Source organism: Colletotrichum spaethianum, assembly GCF_022836535.1.
Source record: "Colletotrichum spaethianum MAFF 239500 DNA, contig19, whole genome shotgun sequence".
NCBI classification, from domain to species: domain Eukaryota; kingdom Fungi; phylum Ascomycota; class Sordariomycetes; order Glomerellales; family Glomerellaceae; genus Colletotrichum; species Colletotrichum spaethianum.
Genome location: NW_026054789.1, coordinates 369,999 through 383,339, shown reverse-complemented (window position 1 = coordinate 383,339; position 13,341 = coordinate 369,999). Strand labels below are relative to the sequence as shown.

Genomic DNA, 13,341 nt, shown 5'->3' with positions numbered 1-13,341 from the left:
CATTTAAAAGGAACATTCTCTAACCAATACTCATTTCGGCAAGTCTCTTCTACTCAGAGATACGGATAGCAGGCACTTCTTTCTCCAGCGGGAGAATGTGAGGTGACGGGCCCATCGCAGTGATTGCATGTGGATTGATATTGATGTGGCTTCTGGTATAATGATTCTTGATGTGGAGGAAGTTGGTCGTATCCTTGAATGCCGGCACGTTCCAGTAAAGGTTGCGAAGCCATTTGTGGAGACGAGGGTAACCGGAGCGTACGTCTCGAATGTTGCATTTGAAGTGAAACGTGTAGACCGGCTGTGATGCATGTTAGTGTCTATTCGTGATATCGAAGTAAAAGACTGCCAGAAACAGGGCCTGTGTGATCATGTGTGGGATGAGTGGAGAATGAAAGGAGTATTACATACATCGAATCGAATAAGTGTAACAAATCTGCGACAATTAGTTAACTGAGTAGACCAGCAAATTCTTTAAGAGTGAGACTTACAGTCGTATGTCGACTTCTGTAATGTCCTTTCCAAACCAGTACGGGCCTTCGGAAGAGGCCAGATGGGCCTCAGCTCGATCCAATGCGTCAAACAAAGATGTCACAGCATGTTCATATGCATCTTGCGTGGTTGCAAATCCACATTTGTAGACCCCATTGTTGATTTGATCATATTGCCACTCATGAGCGTCGTTGATCTGGTCTTGGAGTACCGCAGGGTATAGCGATACGTTGCGGTACTTCTCGTCAATAATGCTGTCAAACTGATAGACGTCAGTGAGTTTCTTAGGGGCTGGCTGTTATAGGCTGACCTCTGTTCCAAGCATGCGGAGAATCTCACTGCTTTCATTATTCACGATGACCTTCTCAATCTTGTCGTACAAGACGGGCACGGAGAATCTTGCGGGGTAGTTGGGATCAGTCTCGAAGTAAATCTGACGCAAGAGGGTGAAATCGTTGTGCAGAGGATCTGGGACCACGTTCTCGCCATCAACTTCGGCTTCCGAGGGTGTTGGGAATCGCCATCCTACGCAGTGTCAGTTTTCACTCTCAATGTGCTTCCTCAACCACTATCACGGGACTGCGCGCAATCATACCTGTCTCAAAGTTGAGGTGCCAATGCACGACAGAGAACGAGATAATGTCTTCCAGACCCTTCAGCTTACGAGCGATGAGGGTTCTATGCGCCTGCCATGCTCGCGATCATTAGCTATGTGCTGGATAGCGTATGGATTCAGCTGACTTACCCACGGACAAGCATAGCTGACATAGAGATGGTACCTGCCCTTCTCGGGCGGAAACCTGGACCCTGGCTCTTGAGAGATGAAGTTGCGGAGAACCGTAGCAGGGCGCTGGAAATTGCCATCCTCGTCGTTGAGGCGCTTCAGCTCAGCAGCAGCCATGATGATGGTGGTGGTGATGCTGATGTCGTCTAAGTAAATAAAAAAGTACCTTGATTATTACCACTTGATTGCTGATAGCAAGCTTATAACGATCGCTTCCAGAGGCCTTTTAGCATCAACTATGTGGTACGGACCACTAGCAGAGTTAATCGTGTAGTCGATTACCTTTAGAGTTTAACCCGGTCGGTAGCGCGATGAGGTGGGCGCCCGGCCTATGTGCTTGGCCTGTGCGCGGGATACCGCATGCAGTGTACGATAAGACTGAGATCGCGCGCGGGTATTACACACCACCGTGGCGGACCTCACCCACCCATATGCATGCGCTCTTTAATCAGGTCATTGGTTGTCTCTTCCCTCCAATTTTCCCCGCGCGGTTATGACAGTGGATCTTTACGCTTCAACTCTACAATCGCATATCCACGCCTGGATACTTTCTGTCTTCCAGAACAGTCATCATATTTGACATACTCAACTGCTTTACTAAGACACACCACTTGTACTTGTAAGCATTATCAAGAAAGTAGAAACTGTTGGATTTAATTGAGGAGCTCTATATTTACGTATATGTCTATAACTATATCATGTCTTTATTTGGATTGTTAGACTGGCAAGTGACATCACATCTGGAGCCCAGAAACAATCATTCCTCTACCCCGACTATCTTCAACAGCGCAAACATTTGACAATGTCGATATCACGAGCTATAAACCAAATCTTTCGAGCGCCTGAACAGGCTGAGGGCGCAGGTGCCCGAGTGCGCCGCGCCATTGGTAGCATGCACAAGCGCAACTTCTCGCCTTTCCTCATGTTCGACCACATGAGCGGCAGCACCGGCGCCAGCTTCCCCGATCACCCTCACCGTGGACAAGAGACTGTATCCTACATCCTCAAAGGCTCAGTAGAGCATGAGGACTTTGCGGGCAACAAGGGTGTTTTACGGGCCGGTGATCTGCAGTTTATGACGGCGGGGAGAGGCATCATGCACTCCGAACAGCCGCTACCGGACGATGATGGAACCCCAGGGGCCGGATTCCAACTGTGGGTCGACCTTCCGAAGCATCTGAAGATGTGCGAGCCCAGGTACCGAGACTTGCACGCGAAAGAAATACCTCAAGTTCAACTCGATGATGGCAAGGTGCATGTCAAGGTCATCTCTGGCAAATCTGGCGAGGTCGACTCGGTGAAGGATCTGGCATATACACCTGTCTGGTACCTCGACGTGGAGATCAAGCCGGGCGGCAGGTTGACCCAGCCCTTACCTCAGGATTGGAATGCTTTCGCATATGTCTTTGAGGGTTCTGCGGTCTTTGGTTCGAAGAACAAAGGCCAGAGCAGCGCCGGTACGTTCGACGCCGTCATCTTCGAACGAGAGGGCGATGCAGTCGACATCGAAGTTCCAGAGACCGCACGTGAAGGTGCACGTCTTCTCTTGATCGCGGGGCAGGTTTTGGACCAGCCGATCACGCAACATGGGCCTTTTGTCATGACCAGTCGGCAGGAAGTACAACAGGCGGTCGAAGACTTTTACATGCACAAGAACGGATTTGAAAGAGCCAAGGATTGGCGGAGTGAGAGTTCGAAAAAGAAGGGGCTGTATTGAAGATAGCGCGATAAGTTATATTGTAGTATGGTATAGGGTAGTCAGGACAGTGACGTTTCTCCTCGGCACTGCAAAATTAGAATAGTCTTTAAGAATTTTATGTTCTAGAATATCTGGGGTATTGATACAGCTAAGGGATGTCTGAGAATGAAGGTTTCGAGGCCAAGCGTAGCGTAATGTTATGTGACTTGCAAGATTCTGTGTTTATTGGAAATCAGCAGGTAGTGCAGTTGAATAAGTCTTTGAACACTTTGCAAAAGCTTTCATCCTACTATACTGTCGTTCGCATGTTTTTATCCGTAATCATCTCTTCGGATCCACGTTCATTACTTGTCCGCGGTACGTCCTTTTCCAAAGACGCAAAGCGATCGTGGCGAAAACTCTGTCCCTTGTTGTCCACGACTCGGGCCTGGCGTCCTAAGTACATCATTCCGTGCTGGAATCAGGGTTGATGAGTACGAAATTGTCTAGTACCTGTTCATGTCACTTTGTGTTCGAAATACTCGAACTCAATTGAGACGCTTGACTTTTAGGTTTTGCCTTGAGAGACAGCTGGGTTGCGATTGGGACACTCGGCGCTCCCGCCGCATTCTTTGTTTGTACCATAGCATTGTAGGGTCTTCTCTATTCACCAAAGCTTGTCTTCATCCGTATCTCGGCCCTGGAAGCAGTTAGTTGAGATTGGAACTGTTTGATACAAGCATCTATTCGTCTAGTTTGGTCCCTATGACCCTACCCCTCAAATGAAAAAGGTTTGAGGGTCGCACAAGATCAATTGATCCTGTTGGTGAAACCAAAGTGTTCATCCAGTCGGCTATTTGGAGTTCATCCCGTCATCTGTAGCGAAACAGATTGCAGGGAGCAAAGGAAAGGCGGAAACGTAGAGATGTGCCGGCACCGGGGCTTTGACGTCAATGAAACGGAAATTGATCGAAACAACTCAAATGAATATTCTCTTTGGGTGAGTGGCGGCCAACCTCTAGTGGGGCAAGGGTTCGGAGTCTGTGATAAAGAAGCCGGCGTCTGTGTGGACGCGTCTCCCAACATGCAATGTGGTGTTTCGGTAGCCATAGCGCGATGGTCTGTGTGGATTCTCCAAGGTCGCTCGCAGAGTGCCAATATCCTCATGGCCTTTACATATCGCCCAAGTCTTTATGTTTTCTTTATTATTGTTTTAAAGTGTTCTGCTTCCTTCAGTTTCATTGTTGGCACTCTTCTTGTATCTCAACAATCTATCTTCGTTCAGATTCCAAGATGGATTCTGCCCCCGTTGCTCCGCCGTCACCTCGGCCCATCGACCAGAGCGTTCACATTCGTGACTCGAGACTGTCAACGGTTTCCAGTATCAAGGGACCAAATTGGCCGCTCGGCGACGAAAAGAATGACCACTATGGCTTCGACTCTACCGAGCTGAAGAGGTCCGACAGTTACAGCAGCTCATCAACAGGATTCGACAAGGAGCTCAAGCATGTGGATTCTTTTCGATCATCCTTCGATGAGCAGGCCCGGATCCAGGCGAGGGAAGGCGTTCTCTATCGTGACGGCCACCTCATTCTTCAACCGGCACCAACCAAGGACCCACGAGACCCCCTCAACTTGCCTCTCTCGCGCAAGATCCTCGCATGCTTCTGCCTATGCTGCTTCGGCGCGCTGGCCGCCGCCGCTGAGTTGATTCTGGGCGCCATGCTGCCCGTATTTGCCCTGGAGTACTCGGGCCTCGACCCAAAGATTCTCAAGCCGTTGACTTCAAGTGGCGGCCTTCCTAGTGGCAGCGACCCTTTGAAAATTCTCTCCAACCTACCCGGCGCACCACCAATCTTCCAGATCTACCTACTAGCCTCGCTACCCGTCTTAGTCATTGGATTGGCTAACTTGATCCTGGTACCAATGGCTATCTCCGTCGGCCGTCGTCCAGTCGTTCTCGCAACCGGTTTGCTTGCCGTTATTGGATGCATCTGGTCCGGAAGTAGCCAGTCTTTGCTGTCGCATTTACTGGCTCGCTGCGTACAGGCCGTTGGTGCAGGCACTGTTGAGAGTTTGATACCGTTCATTCTTCAAGACATGATTTTCGTTCACCAGCGAAATTCTTGGATCTCTGGCATCTTCGCAGCTCAGGGGCTCATCATCATCATTCTTGGAATTGCGGCTCCGTACATCATCATTGACATGAGCTGGCGGTATATGTACTACATCACGGCTGCCGGCGCAGGTTTCTTCCTGGTTGGCGTCTATTTCTTCCTGCCGGAGACCAGATGGGTTCGAACTCGTGCAGAGATGAGTAAGTATCCCACTGATTAAAAACTGAAGGCTTGAAAAAAAAGCTAACTCCAGACACTCTAGATGGTGTTCCTCGCAAAGAGACTGGCCAGAAGCACATCCCAAGAACCTTCCGGTACAACGTTGCTCTGTTCCACGGCAAGATGGAATGGAGGAAGGGCTGGAATGCCTTTGTCGACACGCTCCGCACCTTTTTCTACCCACAAATCTTCTTCATCACCATGCTTAACAGTGTGATGATTGCCTGTGCCTTCGCTGCTGGGTACACTGTCGCTCCTGCTCTTTTGACAGCGCCATGGTCGTAAGTGAACACTATTTGCCCATAATAGTAACGTCTTACTAATCTCCCTCTAGATGGGATTTCATGCTCCTTGGACTGTGCCTTGTGCCGGTTCTTATTGCTGCTGTTGCCGTCGCTTTCGTTACTGGAAGTTTCGCAGACTGGATGGCGAACCGTATTGCTAAGAAGCGTGGGGCCCGCGTTCCAGAGAACCAGCTGATCAACTTGATTGTTCCGACCATCGCTGGTACCGTCGGTTCCATCATGTTCGGCTTGGCTGGCTCCGACCAGGAACATTACTCCTACATCACCTTCCTCACTGGCCTTGGACTGATGGCATTTGGCTTTTTGGGCGCTAACAGCATTGGCGCTGTCTACGTTCTCGAGTGCTACCCTCATCTTGCCGGCCCGGCCCTGGTGAATATCGCCTCATTCCGCTGCTTGCTGGCTTTTGCGCTCTCTTTCAAGATCTCAGACTGGGTTGTTGAGATGGGCTATTTCAACGCGATGATGATTTATACTGGACTAATTTCTGGTTTCGCTGTTTTCATCCCGGTAGTGTATTACTATGGTCCTGCTTGGAGAAAGAGGTGGCCTGCCGACCATTTCGGCGATCAGATGTAGTTGTGCGTTGTTGGTAGTTAGTGAGGTTGCTTTGGGCAAGCCTTCCTTTCCAATCACGGCATCAGTCGTAGGGCTTTTATGTCTTTTGATATTTCAGATACGGCAAGCAACGCCGTCTTAGATGCGTTAATCTTTAAAGAGACTGCCTCTTACTTTTATACTATTATAATTTCTATTGGTCTTGTAGCACACTCCCTTGTCGGAAACGATTATATTTTACGATTTCTATCGTCTGGTTTGTTTGGGAACGGCCTCACTTCAAATTGTTTGTGACCGGGGGACTTGGGAGTTATTCCTGTCTTGACGAGAGTTGCCTGTACTGAGGCCAGGGGTAATAAACTCACACGAGACCACGCTGTTTGAACTTAAGACACCTAGAGCATGAGAAGGACTCAAAGCAGTAAAGGTCTTCTAGGCAGAAAATCTCTCATGAGTCCTCGAGAATAATCACAAGAAATCGATGTTGGTCTCTTTCGAGATACGACACAAGGAAGGTCTGGACTTGAGAAAACTCCCACGATTCTCGGGGACATTGTTGCGTTGACATGCCTTCCATGCCGTCCTTTCCAGCTCTGTCAATCCTGGAGCCCATTGCAGCTGGTGAGTGACGACGCTGAAGACGGTCAAAATATTTCCTCCTACTGGAAGTCAAGACATCAACACTGTCCTTGAGGACCCTCGATATTGCTGGCTTCATAACCCCCCCACCCCCCCCCCCCCCCCCCCCCCCCCCCCCCCCCCCTTCCCCGCCCTTATACCCTGTAGGCAGTCATATTTGATGCCTTTGGTCCAGGAAAGGTAAGAGACCTAGATATCTATTCATAAAACACCAGCTGGTGTCGCCTTTGAAATTACGGAATCGAAACTCATTATCGACATAGAACCGAGTCTGTAATGCATTCATCTTATCCAGCCCCCAAAGTCCTACATCCCCTTCAAAAACTCCTGCAGCGTAATCGGTTTCCTGACAGCATTATTCATACCTTCATGGTACGTAACCCAAACCTTGTTATCGCTCTTCTCATGTCCCTGTTCCTTCCTCTTCTTCGCGTTCCCGTCCACCTCACCCAATGGCAGCGTGGGTATGATACGCCCGAAAAAGTCTCTCTTCACACTCGACTCGAGAATTCTCGCCTGCTCCTTGAGAATATTCTCCTTGTTGTCGTGCACAGGGATCTCTTCGAGTCCCATGGGACCACCTGCCTTGAACCGCGCCTGGCGGGCCGCAGCTTCGCGTAGGATAATGGTCTTTTGCAGCTCCTGATCCAGCACCTGGCGCACAGCATAGCGCGTCGGGGCCTGACTGGAGAGCACCAGGTTGCCTGCCGTCTCATACACCGCGAGGGCGTCAAGGTCACTGTCCAACGTTAGCTCAAGCTACGAACGCACTTGGGGCTCAACTCACGGTTCCATACGGTACACCCACTGCGGCCCCTGTTCACCAACGAGTCGGTCTCTATCTTGCCCTTTTGCAGGACGATCCCGACCTCGGCCATGACCTCGGCGGCCCGCTTAACCATGACCTTCTCCGTTTCCTTTCGCACGCTAGCTGTACTGGTGCCGCTGCCGCCAATAACGACAGGCTTGACGTCCGGCGACACCATGCGGACCAAGTACGGCATGAACTCCGTGGATATATCCTCGACACTCCGGAATGACCGTCCCAGCGTAGGAGTGAGCTGTGCCTGAATAGCCTGGAGCATGGCTTTGTTCTGCTTCTGCGCTTCGTGGGCGGCGAAGTCGGCTCGAGGACCAGAGAACGGTACGGGCGGCTCATTGTCCTCCTCTCCACCGCCCCATTTCTTGTCATATCCCAGGGTGACCTGATGTCGGCGGGACGAGGCAAACAGGCTATGGCAGGCCAGAATCGGCTGGCTGAGGTAGGGCGCTAGCTCCCATTCCTGACTGCCAAAGGTGCGTGATGAACAGGTATCCAAAAAGTTCATCCAGTCGTACGCGGCGTTTGGCTTGGATAGGAAAGAGTCATCGTTGAATTCCCGGTTGGGATACTCCAGAAAAATGTCGGTCATGATCCGGTCGACCTCTCCGCTGGTGTCAATCATGTGTCGCAACCGTTCCATCGCGTTCTTCTTGTGATACTCTGCAAAGCCAAGCTGACTTTTGGGCTGTTCGTGCTTGTGCTTGAAGTTTTGAGAAGTGTCCAAGGCTTGCTTCGGGAAACCGCCGCCCTCCTGGAAGACACGCGTTACGATGTCTTTCGCGCTGCCACGCCCAAGCCCTCTCGCTCCTCCAGCACCGTTGGTTAGGTCATGGAGCACATTCTGGTCGAGCCACTGCCTCGTCAATCGGTCGTTGAATCCGGCTGCAGCCTTGAATCGGCCTGCGACCCATTCACCAACAACCATGACTCCTCGGAGATCACCTTCTGCTCCGCTTTCTGCGCCGCGCTTTGCGTCGATACCACTTGTCATACCCCAGGCTGCCTCGCAGATCTTGCGTGCGGCATCCTTTTCACAGGGAATGCCTTCCTTGTCAAACACAGTTTTGAGCCGCGTGACGACAGCATCGATGCCTGGCTTGCCTACGTGGATAATCTCTGCCATGCCGGATTGCCGAAGGGGTCTGAGGGAGGGGTGGTAAACGTCGTTGCAGATGAGAATGAGCGGCCGCATCAACCGGAAATCATCACCCTTTTTCTTATTCCGACTTGAGCCGTTGGAGGCACCAGCGCTATTCTTCTGATCAAGAAGCACCAGGTCAATGAGGGCCTTGACGAAGCCACCCTCTCCTGAAGCGCCGGAACCGCCAACAACTCCATCGACTTCATCGACAATTACGCAGGCCGGCTTGGCGACTTTTTGCTGTGTTTCCCCGTCCTTGGTCTTGACGTTCTCAACTGTCTTGACACTTTCAGTCCCCAGGGAGGTTCGTATTCGGTTCTTGACCACGTCTCGGCTTCGGTCATCACTGGCGTTGATCTCCATCACTTCGTACCCTGCTTGCCTGGCGCAGACATGCGCCAATGTAGTCTTTCCGAGGCCAGGTGGCCCCGTCAGCATCAGTATCTTCTTGTGTGGCTTTTCCTCCTCCTGAACCTGCTTCGTCCCGGGTCTCCGCACGATGGGTGCTTTCTTCGCAATACCGGGGAATACGATCGGGTCCCAGCGCTTTAGCCAGCGGAGGACCATTCGATTCGTGCCATCGTCACCACAAAGATCCAGGAAATTCTTGGCCCTATATTTCTCGGTCCACAAGAGTGTCTTCTTATGTTGTTTGCTGGTATTCAGTGGTTCCACCGAGCGGACTGGCACATCACTCTCCTTTCTCTGTGATTGACGGAGCTCAGTGGCTTCTTGTTTCGCGGTATCAATGAGCTCATTGATGTCTATGCCGTAGTATGCGCGTTTCGCCTTTCCTTCCTTCGTCTTGGACCGTGCAGCAATGATGTTCTCGTACGAGGTGTTCGTCGTCGGCTTCCGTTGGTTGATAGTGGCAGACGACCCGGTGCATGTTGTAAGTTTAAAGGTTCGGGAGGACTTAAAAAAAGATGGGGTTGAGCTGAGGAGTGTCGAAGCGAGACCTGATGGGCTTTCGAGGGGTACAGTCTGTGAAGGCTGGGCTGCGACGGAATTGCTAGTCTTCTGAGGCGCTGGCGCTGTTGGCTCGAGTATATCTTCTACTGAGATCGTTGTGACTGGCGCTGGACGTTGCAGGCGGGCGCTGAAATCGACGATTTGCTTCTTCAGCGGGGGTTGTTGTTCATTATCGTCATCATCAGAGTCGTCGTCGAGGAGGAATCCGCTGTTGACCTTCGGTTTCGGTCTCGTATGCTCAGCAGCTGTAGGCCTCGCGCGTTTCGCAGCTGGTGGTGAGGAGCTTGCGGGAAAGGTTATAGGCGATGAAGCGCTCGGCATCTTGACCGGATCAGATTAGAAGAAGTAGGGGCCAAAATGGCTTAGCGATTGTCCCGGTGTAGCTGCTTTGTCGAGCGTTGCGATGTGGTGATGTCGCTATGGTGACAATTAAATCTTGGGTGGAAGAGACGCGACGAAACGCGGCCCTGGACGCGTTAATGGTTAGTGGGGGTCTAGTCCCTACAGTGCTGATTGTGTGTTATCAGACTCACGCACTGTTTTCATGACGTGGGGATTTAGAACAATCACCTTTATGAGGGTTCGACGTTAGAGACGAAGCTAAGATGAAGCACTCGATGGGTTTAACAAGGCTGATTCAATCTGAGTATAGTTGATACGGAATTTCTCTCGTCATGTTTGTGCTGACTACCTGCAGCCGGTGCAGTTAAAGGGTGTTCGTTCTCGACCGCGAGGGCTGCTAGCTTGAGGTGAGCCATGCTCACCCCCCCCCAGTAGATATTGAACGGAATAAATCCTTTATAGCGTAGCCAACTATAGCTTAAATCCAAATTGTATCGCTTTTCTCCTTTTCCTACTTCTCGCTGACAGCGCCCATCTCTTCCAACAAAGCCCGATAGGACTTTGCTTCCTCTACCATCTCTTCCATACTCCTTGCCTTCCTCATCGCATCCTCGATCGTCGCAAACTGCCCTCCGGCCTTTGGCCTCTTTCCTAGCTCCTTATCCCATAACGCACCGCCCACATTTCCCTCCTCGCCGGCCATTTGCTCGTAAATCTCATCTCTCGGCCCAGACCCGTCTTTGCCCGTCTCACCAGGGATGCGTGGAATGATGTGCACGTGAACGTGCGGTACCGTCTGCCCTGCGTCCGCGCCATCCTGCACAGCGATGTTGAAAGACCCTGCCTCTGGCGCCGCCGGCGATGACGACGCAGAGGGAAAGTAGCGGCGAGCCAGCATTTTCTGGACCAGCTGCGTCGTTGTGAAGAGGTCTGTCACCTCGACCGGCAGGAGGTCTGTCAGGCGCTTGTAAGGCTTCAAAGGACAGATGAGAACGTGGCCCTGGAGGAGAGGTTTGAGGTTGACCAGGGCGAAGGAGTGGGCCGTCTTGAAGAAGACCTGGACTCGTATTAGTCCACGCTGTACCAAGACGCAAGTGAGGCGTTTCGCGTTCAGTGACGAGACAAACTGCTCACTATCTTGTTGAGGCATTTTCAGAACAACACCGTCATGAGCGTAGCCAAAAGTCGAGTCTCCAACTCGTCTCACCCCATGCTGCACGACGCTGGACGACGACTCGAAGAGATGCGACTAACCTGGTCGGTGACTTCGAACGGCCCGAAATGAATCTTGTCCTGAGAGCTCATCGTTCGTCGAAAATCGAAGGTGTGAGCTCGGGGTAGTCTTTTAGTCAAAGTTCGCGTGCTGAACATAATCCACAGGCAACTTGTATGTTCTGTAGAGGTGGTGTAAGTAGATCGGGAAGTGTTGATCGCACAGATCCTGGCAGCTGTGTGGAGTTGGCTGGGAAATTGTTAGTACCATCGAAGAAACACAGTGGCGTCATCATCACAATCATTTTGGTTTTCAGGCGGTTTGACCCTTGTTCAACGGAAGTCACGGAAAAACTTGATGCATACCAAGAGTGGAAGATACAGTTTCTATTTGACTAGATTTGCAGAACACGGATGAAACCGAGTGATGTATGTCATGATGGGATTTGGATAACTTTTGGTTCCCGCCATTCCCGAGTTCCAGTTTAGGACCCTAACAGGTCGCCCATTCCTCTAATAGTACATAATTACACGCCGTCGTCATGAGCAGCGACTAGAAGCATTTTATTGCGCGAGGGTTCTCTCTTGCGTCGAGGAAAGCTTTGTCTGCTGTCCGGCAAAGAACTTCTTCGATTCCAAGCACCGCTCGCTCTTGCAACCAGGGCAGCGGAGCTCCATCTGGTGCGAGCAGGCAATGCCACTGTCAAGGTGAGCCTTGGCAATGTCTGCAAGAGCCTTGATGAAGATTGGGCTTCCGTTCAAACTCTCGACTCGCTTGACGGTTTCTGGTGATCCAGAGTCCCCAATGACCTCAAGATCCAACTCATACAAAGTTTCAATATGGTCCGAAGTGAACGCGATAGGGATCAAAACCAGATCTTTCTGGCCCTTGTGAACGTAGTTCTCGACCGAGTCGGAGGTCTGCGGTCCAAGCCAAGCGGAGGGGCCAACCTGCGACTGCCAGCAAAGACGGTAGGGGTTGGAAAACTTGAGGCGCTGCATGACGGCGTAGACGGTCGCAGCAACTTCAGCGGGGTAGGGATCGCCTCTGTTGACAACCGACATGGGCAAACTATGGGCGGAGAAAAGCAGCACAACGTCCTTGCGTCTCTCCTCGGGGTATTCCAACAGCTTCGCCTCAATGTTTTGCGCAAATGCCTCGACCAGGCCAGGGTGGACAGGCCAGCGGTCAATGACACTCCAAGAGATTGTACCGTCGCCCGGTTTCGTCTCTCCCACTGCCTTGCCTTCCAACCGTTGCCGCCACTTCCACAGCTCGTTGATGCTGCTTCCAGTTGTTGAGCAAGAGTATTGGGGGTATTGTGTAAATGCAACTGCTCTTCCGCCCTTTCCATTTCCGAAGCCGTCTGCCAGCAACTGGTTGTACATCTCCTCCGTCAACGGGTCAGCGTAGCGGAACGCGGTATACGGCTTGTGAGGTGCGGTCTCGGGCGAAATTTGGTCAAGGATCTTGCACATCTCCGCGTTCTGATACTCGGTCCATTTGCGAATCGGAGAGCCACCACCTATTTCGGCGTATTGCTTTTCGATCTTAGGGGTTCTTCGCTTGGAAATGAAAGGGCCAAGGTAGTTCTGGAAGCGACCGAGAGGAATCAAATCGCCATCTGCCTACGAACTGTTAGCTGTCTATTGGCCCTACAGCCTGGTGACAACGTACAAAGAGTCGGCTCAAGAAGTCGCCCACTTCGCCTGTTGTCGAGGGGCCACCCATGTTCATGAAAACCATGGCCGTCGGGCCCTTGGATCCAACGGAGTTTTGCGTGACAGGCGGAACTGTCGCCATTGACCTCAATTGAGGCGACGACAGAACGAGGGGTGAGGTGACATGGCGCGTTGAGGTTGTCGCCTTGGACAAGCTCCGGGAGAGCCTTCCTGTCGAGTACTTGAGAGCCATTGGATTTGCAATAGCGTGGTAAATTGAATGTTTCGCGCAACGCGGGCCAGTAAGGGAGGAGCGAAATGGGAATATTCAAATGGTTCTGGAAAAGCGCACATGTGGCAATGCGCGGACTCTGGTGATGCGTGCTCGATGCTAGAC

General features: G+C 51.6%; 6 protein-coding genes across 6 annotated transcripts; 2 read left to right on the top strand and 4 right to left on the bottom strand.

The window, feature by feature from the left end:
* Positions 1–49: 49 nt before the first annotated feature.
* Positions 50–1,393, bottom strand: ColSpa_07524 (glutathione S-transferase omega-like 2; the record flags this gene model as incomplete). Its single annotated transcript, XM_049273736.1, is given in 6 exon segments — positions 50–301; positions 412–436; positions 492–787; positions 803–1,017; positions 1,088–1,151; positions 1,238–1,393. 6 exon segments carry the CDS (start codon positions 1,391–1,393, stop codon positions 50–52), a joined length of 1,008 nt encoding a protein of 335 aa, XP_049129693.1.
* Positions 1,394–2,078: 685 nt separating this feature from the next.
* ColSpa_07523 (pirin) lies at positions 2,079–2,993 on the top strand (the record flags this gene model as incomplete). Its single annotated transcript, XM_049273735.1, has 1 exon — positions 2,079–2,993. The coding sequence occupies one exon, from the start codon at positions 2,079–2,081 to the stop codon at positions 2,991–2,993; it is 915 nt and encodes a 304-aa protein (XP_049129692.1).
* A 1,254-nt stretch (positions 2,994–4,247) lies between these two features.
* Positions 4,248–6,174, top strand: ColSpa_07522 (putative MFS-type transporter; the record flags this gene model as incomplete). Its single annotated transcript, XM_049273734.1, has 3 exons — positions 4,248–5,271; positions 5,325–5,571; positions 5,625–6,174. 3 exons carry the CDS (start codon positions 4,248–4,250, stop codon positions 6,172–6,174), a joined length of 1,821 nt encoding a protein of 606 aa, XP_049129691.1.
* A 924-nt stretch (positions 6,175–7,098) lies between these two features.
* On the bottom strand, positions 7,099–10,049 carry ColSpa_07521 (chromosome transmission fidelity protein 18; the record flags this gene model as incomplete). The annotated part of the gene is made up of 2 exons (XM_049273733.1): positions 7,099–7,531; positions 7,564–10,049. The coding sequence occupies 2 exons, from the start codon at positions 10,047–10,049 to the stop codon at positions 7,099–7,101; spliced, it is 2,919 nt and encodes a 972-aa protein (XP_049129690.1).
* Positions 10,050–10,581: 532 nt separating this feature from the next.
* ColSpa_07520 (bis(5'-nucleosyl)-tetraphosphatase [asymmetrical]) lies at positions 10,582–11,220 on the bottom strand (the record flags this gene model as incomplete). Its single annotated transcript, XM_049273732.1, has 1 exon — positions 10,582–11,220. The coding sequence occupies one exon, from the start codon at positions 11,218–11,220 to the stop codon at positions 10,582–10,584; it is 639 nt and encodes a 212-aa protein (XP_049129689.1).
* A 626-nt stretch (positions 11,221–11,846) lies between these two features.
* On the bottom strand, positions 11,847–13,197 carry ColSpa_07519 (ferrochelatase, mitochondrial; the record flags this gene model as incomplete). Its single annotated transcript, XM_049273731.1, has 2 exons — positions 11,847–12,911; positions 12,961–13,197. The coding sequence occupies 2 exons, from the start codon at positions 13,195–13,197 to the stop codon at positions 11,847–11,849; spliced, it is 1,302 nt and encodes a 433-aa protein (XP_049129688.1).
* Between the last annotated feature and the right edge of the window lie 144 nt (positions 13,198–13,341).